The sequence below is a fragment of the Myxocyprinus asiaticus genome, chromosome 47, assembly GCF_019703515.2.
Source record: "Myxocyprinus asiaticus isolate MX2 ecotype Aquarium Trade chromosome 47, UBuf_Myxa_2, whole genome shotgun sequence".
Lineage (NCBI taxonomy): Eukaryota > Metazoa > Chordata > Actinopteri > Cypriniformes > Catostomidae > Myxocyprinus > Myxocyprinus asiaticus.
In genome coordinates this window covers 21,445,179-21,463,338 of record NC_059390.1, presented here as the reverse complement: position 1 = coordinate 21,463,338, position 18,160 = coordinate 21,445,179, and the positions used below count along the sequence as shown (strand labels likewise).

General features: G+C 37.4%; 1 protein-coding gene across 1 annotated transcript in view; it reads right to left on the bottom strand.

The window, feature by feature from the left end:
* LOC127436808 (membrane-associated guanylate kinase, WW and PDZ domain-containing protein 2-like) overlaps window positions 1–14,246 on the bottom strand; it is a 383,618-nt gene extending 369,372 nt beyond the window's left edge. The window contains exon 1 of the mRNA XM_051691206.1: window positions 13,816–14,246. Coding sequence (XP_051547166.1) covers window positions 13,816–14,206 — 391 coding nt within the window. The 5' untranslated portion in view covers window positions 14,207–14,246. The remainder of the gene's footprint in view (window positions 1–13,815) is intronic.
* Between the last annotated feature and the right edge of the window lie 3,914 nt (window positions 14,247–18,160).

Sequence of the window (18,160 nt, the reverse complement as noted above, 5' to 3'; positions counted from 1 at the left end):
TGATGATCTGGGGGTGCAAAACGCACCACAACAAATAGAGCAGAACGCAGGTGTCTCAAGATGTGTTTTTATCAGTTGAAGTTCTTTTTTTAACTTAAAGCAGCTTCTAAAAATACAGCGCCCCAGTGAGAGATGCTAAAAACACAGTGAAACTTGACACAGTTGTCAAAAGACATCCATCTAGTGAATGTTTACATGGAAAACAATTGAAAAGCAACACGAGTGGATGCAAAAACATGTTCAGTTTGAACAGCCCCTTGTTCACATGCCACAGCACTAGCTGAAGTTTCCCAAAGTTACCTCTTGAAAAGACAGCTGTGGCAGGGTGGAGGGCGTGGCCGGGTCGTGATTCCGCATACCCGGCCCCTAATTGGGCTGATTAGCCCGAGAGGGATAAAGGCCGACTGGAGATGGCAGTGCGACAGAGAGAGAGTTACGGACAGCTGTCCGACACCTGTGTGTGTTCGTCTTTTGATTCAGTTTATTATTAAAATATTATTTATATCGTTAAGTCAGTTCTCGCCTCCTCCTTTCCTTCTACCCTGTTACACTGGTGCCGAAATCCGGGAAGGAGGAGGGATGCGCCGTAGTAGAGTTCTCGCCGCTACCATCCACCCCAAAGGAGCAGCCGCGGCCATCCGCCGGAGGACGGAGGAGCCCGGCCGCCTGGAAGCGGAGGAACGGCCGCCGACCGCGAGGGGAAGAGGGGCTCCCAACCAACCGCCTGGAACGGTTACCACTGCCAGGGGCGGGGGAGACCCCTACCATCCACAAAAACGCGACGGAAAGCCTCCAATCCACCCGGGGAGGCGCGGCTGTCCTCCACTAGAGGGTGGAGGAGTGACCGAGGACCGGACTACAGCGTATCGGAGAACCGGCAAGTAAATTATAATTTTTTTCTCTCTCTCTCCTCTCTCTATCCCACTGCTGCTCCGTGTTGGCCTTTTCCCTCTCTTTTTAAATGTTTTGTTAATTTGGCACGATCACCGTTACGCCGTGTAGGTGCCACCTTTTTTTTTGTTTCCCTCCCCTTGTCCACTCCCCTGATCCAGGTAGACGGGGATGACCTGCCTGCCGGCAGACGGGGCGCAAGGCACGCCCCCAGGGAAAGGGAGGCAGGGGGGATGTACATCATGCCGGGGGCTCCCCGGCCTGAGAGAATGGGGGAGGAATGTGGCAGGGCAGAGGGCGGGGCCGGGTCGTGATTGCGCATACCCGGCCCCAAATTGGGCTGATTAGCCCGAGAGGGAAAAAGGCCGACTGGAGATGGCAGCTGTCCGACACCTGTGTGTGTTCGTCTTTTGATTCAGTTTATTATTAAAATATTATTTATATCGTTAAGCCGGTTCTCGCCTCCTCCTTTCCTTCTACCCTGTTACAACAGCCTTTTGTTTCAGTTGACTGTAGGTAAATTTACACTGTATCCAGTGCTGTATTCTTAAATATCCTGAAACCGTTTTACTGTATGAGAAACCGCTCCAAATGATTCAGTGAGAGAGCGCTCTGAAAGAATTGTACTGAATCACGAATCGATTCAGACAGTTTTGTAAGCCCGTTTGGCCAATACACTGAAAAGAACCGACACAAAAGAATTATTCATTCACAAATTGGTCATTGCTAGTTCTTTTAAACTGCCACGGGACACACTTCATGATTGGTGAAATATTCTAAGAGTAAATATTTCTCAGGTCAGTGGGAGCACTCATGGTACGCACAGTGCGTACGGCCGTACAGCTGCAGGCACCACTGTGTACAGTCACACATTTTGGCACAAAGTCATCTGTCACTCGGTAGAAACAAGCCAAACTAGGCAGATGCCAACAAGAACAGGCTGCATGACATGCCCTTATCTTCAAAAAAACAAAACTGGGTCAAAGATAGGTGTAGAATATAGATTCTACAGTCTTACATACACCAGTAACATAAATACACATGCTTCACACAGTGGATGATGCCACAAAGGCCACTAAGATATTTTAAAGTCTGTCTTCTCTCTGTTCTGACCTTTGGGGGAATATCTCATGGATCTGTTGGCCAACTCAGACACGCTTTTACTGGATTACTCTCTATGCACTAATGACTTGCTTACACACAAAACCTACAGCAGCCAAGATTAGACACAGATTCCAGCCAAATCCAATATGCCACTGACAAACTGTACAAAGCCCTCCTACAAAACAAAGTGACTTAAACATGGTATTTAGTTAAGACACATACTCTTTGGGACTAATAATGGGTGATATTAGAATGTTCTGTTCCATTTAAGGTGTATCAGCATGAAAACTTTGGGGGTCAATTTATTAATTTAAAAATGCCCTCACCTAGCACTTTACTAGGATCACTATGGCCCTCATAAAGTGTCCAACGTGGTTTTCTGCTGTTGTAGCCCATCCACCTCAAGGTTCAACATGTTTTCTGAGTGCTATTCTGCTCACTACAGTTGTACAGAGTGGTTATCTGAGTTACCATAGACTTTCTGTCAGCTCGAACCAGTCTGGCCATTCTCCGTTAACCTCTTTCATCAACAAGGTGTTTCCATCCACAGAACTGTTTTTTGTTGTTGTTTTTGGCACCATTCAGAGTAAATTCTAGAGACTGTTGTGTGTGAAAATCCCAAGAGATCAGTAGTTACAGAAATACTCAAACCAGCCCATCTGGCACAAACAATCATGTCACGGTCCAAATCACTGAGATCACATTTTTTCCCCATTCTGATGGTTGATGTGAATATTAACTGAAGCTCCACACCCAATCTGCATAATTTATGCACTGCACTGCTGCCGCACGATTGACTGATTAGATAATCACATGAATCAGTAGGTGTATAGGTGTTCCTAATAAAGTGCTCAGTGAGTGTATGTAAATAAACAATAATTAAAATAATTTGATTAATGCAATAACAAATAAGTAATAATTTGTACAGTACATTTAAACAATTTAAAATTTAAATTACATTTTTTTTTTTTTAAATGCCTTTGTCAATTGCTTTTCTTAATGGCACTAAGTGTTACAGGCAACAAAAAGCATCTTCTTTGCACTACGTGTAAATAGTTGCAGATACTATTTGCACTCCTCATTAAATCCTAACATTCAGTATAGAGGCATCACTGCAGCGTGTGTATTTTGTGTATTTAGAGTCCCACAGACACCCTACACCAACCCCTGAACCTAACCCTAGCCTTCCCTTTCAAAAATTAACCATGGTTTCACTATAATAGCCACTGTATCAGCATAGTATTTTGTAGTAAAATCATAGTAACTACACAATTAAACATGGTTACTATATTAACAGCATATTACTGTAGTAACACCATGGTTAACTGCATTAAAACTATAACTGCAAGATTACTACAGTAAAACCGTGGTTAACTTTACCCGGATCAAACCTTTCTCAACTCCCTGACCTATACCATGACTAAGTCCACTGCAAGGAAATCAACCTTTATATTAATTTTGATTTATTTTTAAAAGTAGTATTAAAGGAAATATTAAGAGTGTGGACAGGAAACAGGATGGGAAAAAGCTGGACAATGGCGGAATCGAACCTGGGTCATCCACTTCAGCGACACAAGAGGGTGCAGTTTGTCTTCAGTTTTTGTGTTTCCACCAGACTATTGGAGTGTGAATAGCCACGCTGTGTGGCAGGTGCTATTTACAACAAGAACAATTAGTGCTTCTTAACCCATTTGCCAAACACTTTTATTTGTCCATTTGCCAGTCAAGCTGAAAAGAAGTCATTGGACAGTTCATTATGTGGTAAACATAAATAACTTACATAAAGTAAAAAATTTAAATAACTGACATTTTTATCTTTGAATTAATTTTAAGGGTTATATTAGGTAGAAACAGATGCTTGAGGTAACAATTACAGGTTACATTTTTACAGTGTATTGTCAGATATATGTAAGTAATCTTGCATCATTTAATTAATCAGCCTGAAAGGCATCTCAGTGGAGACTGTACAGTAACTTACAACTATTTCACATTTCAGGTAGATTTGAACAAACTTGAAATTTTAACAAGTACTGCATAAAATATTTAATGGTGAGAAATTATCAATAATATACATATCCACTCAGATACTACAGTATTTGATGGCACCAGCAACATTCATTCTTCATTAATTAATTAACGACAAAATAATCAATGGGCATCCTTCAGGCAAATGAAATGCAACGTTCCAGCACTCTAAAAAGGCATGATCCTGTATTAGAAATAGAATAGATCAATAGTGTGAGAGAGAAAAGGCTGTTTTTTTCTGAAATCACTAAAACACCACAGTCGTTTCCCTTGAGAGAGCTTCCCACTTGAACGAAAAGTGAAAGCCTAAGAGACAGAAAGTGAGGGAGTGTTAAAGACAGACGTCACAATAATGACTCGATCCATTATCACGAACTACGACCCCTCTCATTGGCGTCACACCATGCAGGCTGACAATAAGTAAAGCGCTGGGGGCACCAAACAGTTCTAGACCACTAGAGGTCCAGTGTTACTGACCACTGCAGGATTTCTGGCTGACTGCGTACACATCATTAATACACATGCACAGCAGGATGCCATGCCTACACCTGGGAGACAAACCTACGTGTTTGTGCATGGACGCTTATAATGCGACAAGACAATTATTAATAGGCAAGCTGATATAGAGATTGAGAGTATAGCAAAGAGACATCAATACATTTTCTGCCATCTAGAAGGGGTGGAACACATTCCTTGCTTTCCTAAGACTAGGGACTGCTTAATTCCCAAAGATTGCTTAAAGTTTGTATATTTCATTCACTCTGGCTGGTCTTGCTCTCTCATAAACAAACACTGCAGTAGGGCTGCAAAAACAATTATTTTGATAATCGATTAATCAAACGATTATTAGAACGATTATTCCACTATTCTGCGATTATTGCAATGATTAATCATTAGCTCTTAACCGATTATTCAGCTTGTCTCCCAACTTAAAGGGTTGTATTAAATGTGCTTGCTAACAAGAAAGAGGACAAAATCATCTTTTAAAATATCTAAATGACATTCACTGAATTAAAGGGGAAAAAAATACTTTTTATTAAGTTTAATTCAGTAAAGAAATTCACTGCAAAAAAAAAACATATTGTTATCAAGAGTTTTTGTCTTGTTTTCCATTTAAAATTGGCTAAAAATTTTATAAAATATTTTATATATATAAGTGTATTGTTTTCACTTGGTTATACTTCTGCGAGTGCAGTAAAGACAAAATATACTTATAATCAAGATCTATTCTCTAAAAGCAAGTATAAATATCTTATATGCTGCTTCTCAGGTGAATGCATCTTTTTTTAAAGGATTTTTAGATATTTTAAAATATTGTATTTTTAATATTATATTAAACATTCTCAGATAACAATTTTTTATTCTGCATTATAGCTGCTAAAGCAAATGTATGTTGTTTTAAAGGAGTTTTAGATATTTATATTGGAAAACAAGACAAAACAAAATCAAAAACGTATTTTGTTGCAGTGTATGATGGGGCGAAGACTACCATTTTTCAATCCATCCACTTCAATCCATCTTTAACTCTCACAAAAAAATGAAATCTCTTATTAATAAAGCTGCGTATTGCCACTTTTCTTCATGATAAGTAATGCACAGTGACACATATTATGATTCAATAAGTTGCATGCCATCACATTATAATCTAACTGCAGCAAGCGCACGGACAGTGTGCATCAGCCGGGTGCAGTTTCAATCTCTCCCCCTTAGATCAGGACATTCGGGCAACTCATAGAAGAGACGCTGACCACACAGACAAATGCCAGTTTCGGAGTTTGTTGTTATTTAAATGATCTGCTTCTGTATTATTTGAACTTTAATAAAGCTATAACGCATTAAATATAACTGCAATTAACATGTAACGCTGGGGTGTTTCCTTTAAAGAGCTCCGGCTCCGCTTATTCCACCACGAGAATGCTTCTGTATTTACTTATTTGGTATTTTTGCATTATAATTCCCTCATACTTTGCAATCTATATCACCTGAAGCTGTTTGGAAAGTTTAGAGTACATCTGGACTGTGAGCTGTGTAAGCTCAACAGAGACTGCCCTCTTGTCAGTAGCTGAAACCCTGCGACTGGTGTGAGCTAACTCCAAATCATCCGTCCTCACCCACCTTGACTTGTCTGCTGCCTTCGACACAGAGAACCACAAGATCCTCCTGTCCACCCTCTCTGACCTGGGCATCACAGGAACTGTACTTGGATGGTTTGAGTCATATCTCACTGGCAGATCATTCAAGGTCTCCTGGAGATGAGAGATGTCCAAGAGACACCAGCTGACAACTGGAGTTCCTCAAGGATCAGTACTTGGACCCCTCCTCTTCTCGATGTACCCAACATCACTCGGACCAGTCACTGAGTCAAATGGCTTTTCCTACCAATGCTATGCAGATGATATGGAGCTCTACCAGTCATTCCAGCCTGATGACCCTACTGTCTCAGCTCGTATCTCTGCCTGCCTCTCTGACATTTCGGCCTGGATGAAGGAACGACACCTTCAGCTCAACCTTCCAAGACAGAACTCCTCGTGGTCCCAGTCAACCCATCTGTTGACCACAACCTCACTATTCATCTTGATTCCACTACACTAACACCAACCAGAACAGCCCGGAACCTGGGAGTGGTGGTAGATGACCAGCTTAATTTCACTGCCCACATCTCATCAACCACTCAATCTTGCAGATTCGTGCTTTACAACATCAGGAAAATCAGACCTTTCCTGTCTGAATATGCTACACAGCTCCTGGTTCAAGCTCTGGTCATTTCAAGAATGGACTACTGCAAAGCTCTGTTGGCTGGCCTTCCAGCTAACACAATTAAGCCACTGCAGATGGTCCAGAATGCAGCAGCGTGTCTGGTCTTCAATCAGTCAAAAAGGGCTCAAGTCACCCCACTCTTGATTTCACTCCACTGGCTACCTGTAGCTGCCCGCATCAAATTCAAGACTTTGAATCTGGTTTTCAGGACAGCCAATGGAACCGCACCCTCTTACTTCAATTCACTTCTTCAGGTCTATGCTCCAACTCGCTCTCTATAGTCTATAACCGCCTGGTGATCCCATCACAAAGAGGCTCAAAGTCTATTTCACGATCGCTCACTTTCTCTGCTCCTATGTGGTGGAATAAACGTCCAACCTCCACACGATCTGCTGTTACATTCTCAACATTCAAGAACCAGCTGAAAACACATCTGTTCCGCGAGCACTTAACCAACCCACACTAATTGCACTTACTACTGCACTTAACCTGCACTTAATGTACAAAAAAAAAAAAAATCCTTTTCTGTCTCTTTCTTTTGTGCTAGGATCTTTACTACTCCAGCCACTGTGAGAACCTGGCAGTCCTATACTGCAGATGTTGTTAAACTTTGTATGACAAATTGCTTGCTATGTGTCTCATTTGTAAGTCGCTTTGGATAAAAGCATCTGCTAAATGACTAAATGTAAATGTAAGTAGATAGGATTTGTACTTTTATGTCACTTTTATATATAGAAAATAGCTGCCCGGAAGAATTCCAAAAATGGTTGTATAGAGGACTAACTTGCTTTGAAAGGGACTTTGTCGACACGTTGCTTCCTAATGTTCATGCACCCTGAAATTTACCCTATTCTGCCGAATTACTGAAACGCACCATCCACCATCAGACTATTTAACGGTCCAAATATTTAGGCATCATAGAAGTAATCCAAAAGACTCCAGTCGATCAATTATTGTCTTCTGAAACAAATCAATAGGTTGGTTTAAGAAACAAATCAATAATTAAAACTTTATTAACTTTAAAAAATCGCTTCCTGCCAGCAGTCAAGGATCAGTGGCGTAAGCGCTACTGGAAGCGCCCACTTTGTATACAACAAAGGAACGAACGTCACGCAAGAGTTAGTTTATTTCAAACAGCATCCCAATGCTGGCCGGAAGCAACGATTTGAAGTTAAAAACATTTTAATTATCGACACCAACCTATCGATTTGTTTCAAAAGACATTAATTGATCGACTGGAGTCGTGTGGATTACTTTTATGCTGCCTAAATATGCCTTTTGGACCATCAAATAGCCAGCAGCGTGATGGCACCTGTTTACATACATTATAAGGTCCTGCAGAGCTTCAACGTTTTTCTAAAATTCTTAATTTGTGTTCTGTTGAAGAAAGACAATCATACACATCAGGGACGGCATCAGGGTAAGTAAATAATGAGAGAATTTTCATTTTTAGGTGAACTATTCCTTTAACTATATTACATCATTTACAACAAAAAATACAACTCACTTTTGGTGCCACTCTGTGAATATTTCACACAGAAACTGGAGCTCACACGTGCCCATACATTCAACACTTCCAGCTTCGGCCACTGGGGGCAGTGATTCGAATTTTGGTAAGCACGGACCGATTTTAGCAATAGAAATTTCAACCTTTTTGCACCAAATTCACAGTATGATCAATCTGGATATTCTGGTCCCTAGATATGGTCCCTCCTTAAATGAAAGTCAATGGGATTTTATTTGCTTGTTATCGTTCATCAGGTGAAAATCTTAACTCTGATTGTTTAGAAAAGCAACAGCACACCTCTCTCACCAAGTAGCGCAACTTGAGATATCATTCATGTTTGTTTAATACTAAGGATTAAAGGTTTGGTCAAATCCCTGACCCTAAATACAAGCAATAACAATAAACAATTTTTTATGAATCCTGTGCTTTGGCATGATTTTAAATAAAAAGCAAATGCTAGGATCCTGATATGTCTGTTTATTTGTTTCCTTTTTTTTTTTTTACACAGCCCATTAATACAGTTAAACTCATTCCAAACTGAAGTGCATTGGTTTAGAAACCACAACTGCACTTGTGTGATGTCATATTTTTCAGTTGCAGAGGTGCCAGCCTGGTCACAAAGCTTCTCCTAGCTTAAATAAAGCTTTCTGGTTCAGGTGACAAAACCAACTTGAGTTGAACTATGACAAATAGCACCCTGTAGAACCAAATGGATACTTTGTATCTATGTGTGATGCACATCCCTAATATACAGACCACTTGGTGTGGGTGAAAAAACATCTGGCCTGCTACTGGCCCTAAACTGTTCATAAAAGTGACAGGTCAGGCAGGAATATGATAGATAGACCAGGTCAAGGAGCACAAGTTGACAAAAAACATTTTGCATTAGCATCATTTCAGTGGCATGATTATAATTACACCTTCTAATCTGAAATTAAATTTACAATTATAACTGGTGGCTGAGAGATGATAATTTATGTCAACCTCATATCATTCTACCCTAAGGGGGTGAATGAAACATAAATACAATAATGAGCTGTTCCCTAATTATTATAATGTAACAAAACCACAGTTAAAGGTCATCCTTCACTTTGCAGCATCTCAATGTGATACAAGTGTTAAGAAAATGATTTCAGAAACTGGCCTCACTGATAATTGACAATCACACATCAAAAGTAGTCCAGGTCAACTGGAGACTGAGTGAATGTGTGTGTGTGTGTGTGTGTGTGTGTGTGTGTGTGTGTGTGTGTGTGTGTGTGTGTGTGTGTGTGTTTCACAACCTGTTATTTTACAGATGAATGCTACAGACATCTCATCTTAGGGTACTTACCGAGCCATCTGACCATACCAAACGCAGTTTTGAGCCCTACTACTGTGTCCAATGAATATCAAGTAGGCCCCTGCTACTGCACTCAAGAAAAAATACTTTTACCTGCAATGCTCTGACAAAAATGTAGACATCTTTAACTACCAGTATGACAAAGTGGTGATGCACATACAGTATATATACAAGTTTGTGCATAATATGACAATAAATCAAACCAAGTGTCATTTAAAGGAAAATAGCAGCCTTTTAAAGCAAAACATAAAGGTGTAATTTAGACACATAAAACCATTGTGTCATGAAAGTGTTTCTTCAAATATGAGGACACAGGGTTCAGATTTGTATCTAAAAATGTGCTTGTTTTTGCAACCCAAAAGATAACAGAACAGCACATTCTTGTCCCTCTGTTAAGCTGAACAAGCATTGCTCCTCTGAAGGCAAAAGGGCTGGTGAGGGTTGGTAAATTAAAATGCATGACTTGAAATTGAGCACTGTAATTGGAAGTGCTTCATATACTGTTGGATATTGATCTCTGCTTGTGTTGTGCCTACAATAAAGGTCAAAAGTCAACTAAACAACGTGGCATTGACAAATGTATCCCCTATTTGAACTGCACTGTGATAGTTTGAACACGCTTGACTGAATTCATGTTTCTTGTGGTCTTAAATACCTTTTGACCTAAATGCTTATACTTACAGTAAATGCTTAAATGTTTGATATGAGGTGTAGACAAATATAGTTGAAATGTATTACAAAACTACAAAATATTAAAAAAAAATGTTGTTTTTTTTTTACTTGATAAGTTGGACTGGATAGTGAAAGAAAAGCAAGTACCCAGCATACATATCACTCATATTATTCAAAAATGCATGTAACCAAGTAAACTTTAATTTGTTTCAATTATTTTATTTTTACTTTAATCCATTTGTGTTTGGACAACATGAATATTTCTTGTTTGGTTAAGAGTGTGTTAAAATTAAGTGTTATTTTATGAGCTTTTGTACAAGATGATTATAAAGGGGGATACTTGTTAGTGGTCAATGTTTTGTTACAGTATGTTGAGATTTAGAAGAGGTTTTTTGTTATGTTGTCGTTTTGGGGTAACCATTATGGTGAAGGGGGAAGCTTGTGATTAGGATGAGGACAGGAAAATGTAATTCGTGATACTTATTGCAATTGCTATGTTAAATTAAATAATTAATTATTTAGCTATTACTGTGCTAAGCAACACTCTGTAGTGCTTTACACCAGCATGAATTTAGTATGCTAACATTCACTTTCACTTGCTAATATATAAAGAAATAAAAGTTTCATTTGAGTAACTTTGACATGTCTAATTTTGTTGGGTTTACCCAATTCAATTAGGTTCTCTTTTCACAATGTATTTGAGTTGAGACTACATACAGTACATAGTAATTTTAAGATTGGAAAACTCACTTAAACATGTGGAACCACTGTCCACAATTGAATCAAGTTCTGCCAAACAGTTATTATTTTAGTGGGAACTCCTTAAATAGTGTTTAAAAAGCATCCCAGCTAAAATATAAGATAGCTTAGATACAGGGCACCAAACAGTGACCAAATGGTCACATTTTGCTATTGTTTTTTTTCCATCGCTGTGGCTACATTTTGTTATAGGTCGCATTGGTGCAACAACAGTGTTGACCTCTCCCTCTTTCTCTCTCTCTCTCTCTCCATTTATGCACTGCCGTTCCATGTTAAGCAATATCAAATGGCAAAGGCATCAAAAGCGGAACAAAACAGCGCCATGTCAGTGGACAGAGCAGTGCACAGCAGGTGTGTATACTCACTTACCGTGCAGCGTAAATCATTACAGCGCTGCGAGAACCAGTGAAAAGCATGGTGCAAGTCGCGGAAACCATTTGAATTCGGCACAGAACTCTCTCATGCAAACCTCTATAAAAAACCCTCAGTGAGTAAACTAGTTTAAAATCACATTAAACAGCGCAACATTCTAAATAGCATTGAGGCTGAGAAAACCAACCCGATCTCATGAAAATTCGTAAGAATTTCAATCTTAAAATAATAAAATCTTTAATAATAAAATAAAATAAAAAATGCGTACGAGGCGGATAATTCGTATGAAATCCTACGAGGTGGTTTATATGAATTTGTACGATTTGATGACGTGCAAATCCCCAGATGTTTAATGAGGAAGTAAGCGAACGTTCCGCATGTCAGACATTGTATACATGGTTCTTAATTTTATGGCCTTACCCAAACCCCATATCTAAAGCTAACCATACTGTAGGGTATAATTATGCTCCCAAAGCATAATTTGAAGCCGAAAGAGTATGTTATGTATAACGGAAGAAAGTAATTGTCTCGTTTTAGAAGGAGATGAGGGAGAGTGAACTGATTGGCTGTTGTAAAACTTGTAAAAATTTGTACAACCCAACACATACATTTTCATACGATTATGCCAACATGTACGAATCCTTGCGATTTCTCCGTGAGAGTGTGTTGGAGAAAACAGAGACGTTTAAAGACTTTTCACATATCACTACCCGTAAGAAAATTACTATGAATATACTATAATAAAACTAACTGTATAAGTATTTTAGGCAGAAATACATTCACAGCTAAATTAGGGGAGTGAGGGAATATCATTCACATTTTGTTACAAACATGGCAGCTTATAAAGGTTTATATTTTGTGTTAATAGTTTTTAAAAGTGTTTAAAGGAATATTCCAGATTCAAAACAAGTTATGGTTGGTTGCATTTGTGGCATAATATTGATTACCGAAAAATAATTATTTTGACTCGTCCCCCAAAATCTGGGTTACAATGAGGCACTTACAATGGAAGTGAATGGGGCCAATCCGTAAATGTTAAAATACTCACTTTTTCGAAAGTACGGCCATAAGACTTGAACAATAAGTGTGTTAATATGATTTTAGTGTGATAAAATAGAAGGCAGCTTACTAATCTTTTCTGTGTAAAGTTATAGCCAATTTTACAGCTTCGTTACCATGACGATGTAATGTCAACAAACCCTAAAACCCAAAAACAACTGTAAAAATTAAAATTTAACTTTACAGCTCAAATAATTCATAAGTTTTAACAGAAGAATTAATGCAAGTGATTTATAAAATTGTAAGCTTCGCATTTATGTGTTTAAACCATTCAAAAATTGGCCCCATTGACTTCCATTGTAAGTGCTTCACTGTAACCTTGATTTCCGCTTTTTTTAAAGAAAAATAGGGAAGAGTCGAAATAAATTATTGTGGTAATCAACATTATGCCACAAATTCTGTTGATTGAGCTTAACTGGTATTGAACCCGGAATATTCCTTTAAGGTGCTGTTTTTCCTTAAAATAAAATCCATAGTTTGTTTCATAGAAATGATGTTATATCTAACCATCGTAGTGAAGATCCTTTTCTAGTTTTACCAGAGGTTACTATAGTCTTGTAAGAAATACAACTGTTTAAACTATAAAAACTATGGTAAATATTCAATTTTTTACTTTTTATAGATGTTAGATAACCTTCCTGTTGTTGATACCAGTACATTTACATCTACATACCAACTCAAAATCAAAGCCTTACTGTTAAATTGAGCATTTCAGAGGGGCAAAATATGCAATATAATTGGTATTTGCAAGTATTTTTTTTGTAATATAGTAATAATATCACTTTCTGTCTTTACATTTTTCATTTTATAGGCCACAGACCCCAACCCTCCACTGGTGCTACCAAATGAGGTGTTGGTGCCATCGCTCTCAAATGTTAGTTGTTAGTTGTTACTGCTTTAGTTGGTTGGCATCATTCATGACCATGTGATTGTGAGGAGCAGATACAAGCCTATGGGTAAAACAGTAATAGCATAATGTTTTAAGAAAACTGTGGCACACACACAGACCAGATTACAGTCTGATAACACAAACTAAACTGAAGAATAACAGAAAGATAAACCTGCAGTCTCAACAGTTATTAAACTAAAACTGTGCTTAATTAGACAACACTATCAACAAAACTAATAACTAAATACACAAATAAACATTTGAAAAATGAACTGAAAATCACTGAAGATCTGAATGCCTCTTAAACTGCTTCCTGCATTCATTATGTTTTTTCACATCATGCTGTAATGGTATTTTGGCAGAAGCAATGGTTAAAAAAAAAACATGCGTCACTATAAACGGACTTGATGTCAAACATTTCCGAAGTCCAGTTAAACTCACCTTGTTTGACACACTTCAGACGGACGGGGTCTTTGCAGTGTCTGACAACAGCCCGCACATCCCTAATGGTCAGTCCGGCAACTGGGGTGTCATTCACTTCCAGAAGTATCTCGTCCTGGTTCAGTTTGCCCCTGTCCAGTTTCACCTCCCCAATTACAGGGAACTGTCCATTCTCCGCGCCTCCCTGCAGCTCGAACCCGAGCTCACCACTCGGACCCCTGGACAACACAACGTCATGGGCTCTGTTGGTCCAGTGACTTTTCTTCTTCAAGCTCTTGGACATGTTTGGAGTTGCTAATATGACGGGAGAACAGCCATGAAAGCGCGTTATCCGTCCAGTCTGCTCACCAAAGTTGGACGAGCAGTGTCTATGGATGGCTGGAGTCTCCATATCAGCAGCAGATCCACAGCAGCCTCTTAAGCTACTCTCACTGTAACTGTAGTTTTCGATTCGCAAACGAATCGTACATTTGAGCCGGTTCCTTTTGAATGATTCACCCGAACCGATTCGCAAAGCGTGTGTGAATCACTCGACCGTTTAAGAACGCTGGGAGCGCGAGATATGTTGGAGACAAAATTAAACAAACTCACCAATTGACAGTATATAAAACATTATCGAAAATATAGAGATAAACAGCAGTATTTCACTAAACTTTACTCTCACTACGAAAAATAATCAGTTAAAGGTGCTGTAAGCGATTTTAACCGTTTTTAAACTTTACAAATCAAAAAGCAACTGTTGAAAAATAGCGTTCACAAATTGACAAGTGACAAAAAAGACTGCGGCTGATTATTATTAGTAGCCTATTAATTTTTATTATTATTATTATTATTTCACAGTTTACAGAGACTAGTGCTGTCATGGACAGGTGTGATATTTCATGACACCTATTTCAATTATGTTTAAAAAAAAATATATATATATATATATATATATATATATATATATATATATATATATATATATATATATATATATATATATATACCTTTCATGCTGTGTGGGGACCTCCGAAAATCCTTTTAAGCAATGAAACGGGGGACCTCTTGTAACAGTTGAAAGCAATGACTCGAAAGAATTGGTTATCGTTTTCTGAATCGAGTCTTTAAAACGAATCGTCCGATCGAACCGATTCGCTTAAATGAATCAGACTTCACAGCGCAGCACTGAAACTGTATCCAAACTGTTTAAAAAACCAAGCCGGATATGATGTGAGGAGGAGAGAAGAGACGCTTCCCGCTGGAGCAGAGAAGAGAAAAGAAGAGAGAAAGAAATGACAGAACTTCAATCATACTCAGCCCCAAGCGCTTTCTTCCATTATAAACGACCGCTCTTACAATATATTTGGTGTGGGGAAAAAAATGCATAATGAATTTCAAAGGAAAACAAAGGAAAATGGTCGGAAAAATTAAGATTTTCCTTTAGACTGCCATTGATTTCTTAAGTCACAAAATTCACCAAAAAACAAAATATGCTTAAAAAACAAATTAATTGTGTGTATATATATATATATATATATATATATATATATATATATATATATATATATATATATATATATATATATATATATATACACACACACATATATATATTTTTTATTTTATTTTATTTTATTTTTTTATTATTATTATTATTATTATTATTATTTTAATTGTGACAGTGGCTTCCTTAAAAACATTTAAGACTATTTTTAAGATTTACGTATTTCAATTTCATAAAAAAAAATAAATAAATAAATAAAAAAAAGTGCATGTTCAAGGAGTAAAAAAGAAAAAAAAGATATCAATTGGTTCTCTGTGTGTTAACATACAAACATTACATACAATGTTAATGACTGGTTCATATGAGTTCAGATATGAAAATACACTCAAAACTTTTAAATATACATCAACTATTATAATTTATGATGATCTGTTAAGATTTATATAATGCACTAATGTTTTCATAGAAGTTAATATAATGTGTGAACATGCATTGTAATAATTTTTATCAGAATTAACAGCTCTGAATGTTATACATAGATATAACTATGTTCTTAAATTATTTTTTTTTTCTAGGTATAAACAGTATTTGGAGAGAGATACAGTATGTATGATAAGTATCAATAAATCATCTCTGCTTCAAAATCATAATTTATGGACCTTCCACTGATTCTCGTTTGGATTTTCATATAATGCACTGATATAATGCAGTTTATGAGATTAGTCATCAAGCAGATTAGAATCATGGTGACAGTAAATTGGATAACTGGTTAATCCTGCATATATTAGGAGATTAACAGTGTCCACACCAGCAAATATTTGTGCCTTCTCTATGTCATCGCATACAAGAACTATCAATGACCATTAATGATAACAATGAACAAAACAAATCACAAGAATACACAAAATATTTAATAAAGAGTTATGAAGTTTGGAAAAATCCAATGCAATGTTTAAAGCACATTGATTAAATCCCATTTATATCTCCAGTATTTAAGAGTAGCGGTTGTACTCCATGTCTCTGTGCTGATGTTTTAAATGTAATCTTGACATGCTACTAAATACATACTGTACAGTATGTACACACATTTAGTGTAACGTGTAGGCAGGCAGGACAGGAACAAGCAAGGATGAGACGATGAAGTGAGAACCCAAGTGCAGTTTTATTTAGAAAGTGCAATAAATCCAAAAAACGTGAATCCAAAACAAACATAAATGACTTAACATTACAAACAATACTCGACAAAAGGACTAGAGAACATGAGGGCTATAAATATATGGACATGGGTAACCACATGACAGACAACCAATGATGAGACTAAACTAATGAACATAAGATTAAACATGAACCAATGACATGACTGATAACAAGTTAACAAGACAATAAACCAATGAAAACAAGACACATGAACATGGAGGGAAACAGGATATCACATGACCAAAAAGAGGAAACAGGAACAAGGAACTAAACTTTCCAAATAAAAGACATGAACACAAAACTTGAACAAAAACACATTTAAATGTGACACTTAGTTGTTATACATGTATATGCAAAAATCAATGCATATGTAAATAAAGAGATTGTTACTCATGGTAGTCCTACGCAGTGCAGTTGTTCATATTGCTTTATTAGAGAACCCAGGTCAAGTAGATCAAGTAGATTATTTACATAGCAAAATGGCATCATATTATGATCAAGCGAGCTTGAAACTAAGCCAGATTAGTTTTATCTTATTATTTCCTTTGGTATAATCCATCATCAAACAAAACACATGCTTTTAAGTCTGCACTCTGTCTTCCAAGACAGTTCCCTTTAGTCGCTTTAGAAACATTTGCATTTAACTCCATAGTGGGAAAATCCACGCTTACTGCATCTCTCCTTCTGCAGTAAAACAGCAAAGTCTGCTTCTTTCACTGATACCTGCACATACTACACAGACTTTATTTAATAAAAAATAAAAAAACAGAACTGACATTGAAATTGAGATGAAATGCCTATCCTTCATACGGTGAGTAATACAGTACATTAGAATGATGTTGAGATAGCATTAGGTGAGGTTCAGAGGAAATAACAGTGTCCAGTGCTCCTACAGACAGAGGAGCAACTCTCTGCACTCCAGAGATGGGAGTATCTGAGCGAAGAGTGAGAGTGGGAGACAAATAGATAGAAAGAGGAGGGTGTTTTGACAAGGCAAGAAGAATTGTTCGGCAGGAGGTTTTTAAACAAGTTCAGGAATTCCCTGAGAGTTGCAAAAAGGATATTGAGGAGTGTTGTGCTATTAAAATGGACACCACATCATGCGTATCTCCTATGTTTTGGAGAGCATGTGATACTAATCCAAAAAAAGGATAGAATGGATTTGCACATTATATACAGTAATTCCCTGTATATAATACATTCTACAAATTTTACTTCTTAAAGGAACAGTTCATCCAAAAAATCTGCCATCATTCCCTCACCCTTATGCTGTTCCAAACCCATATGAGATATTTTCACTGCTCCTTTCCATTGAAAGAAAGCACACTGTAAAAAATGGTCAGCTAAAAAAAAAAAAAGTGCTTCATTTGGTAACATCTAAATTAACTGGTGTTTCAGGTCAAAAATATTATTTAACAAGACAGAATAAACCTGAATACATTAGATTACATCATCAAAACTAATTTTAAGGGTTAGATGGAGTAGAAATAGCTCCTTAACGTAACAAGTGCAGGTTACCATTTTCACAGTGCACACACACTGTAAAATTGATTTTGACTTTTAGTTATCATAACTTAAAATGTAGAGTTAGAATAACTGCCCTAGATTGATCTTGTTGAGATAACTCAATTATCATAGTTTTTGTTTGCTCAACTTGTCATA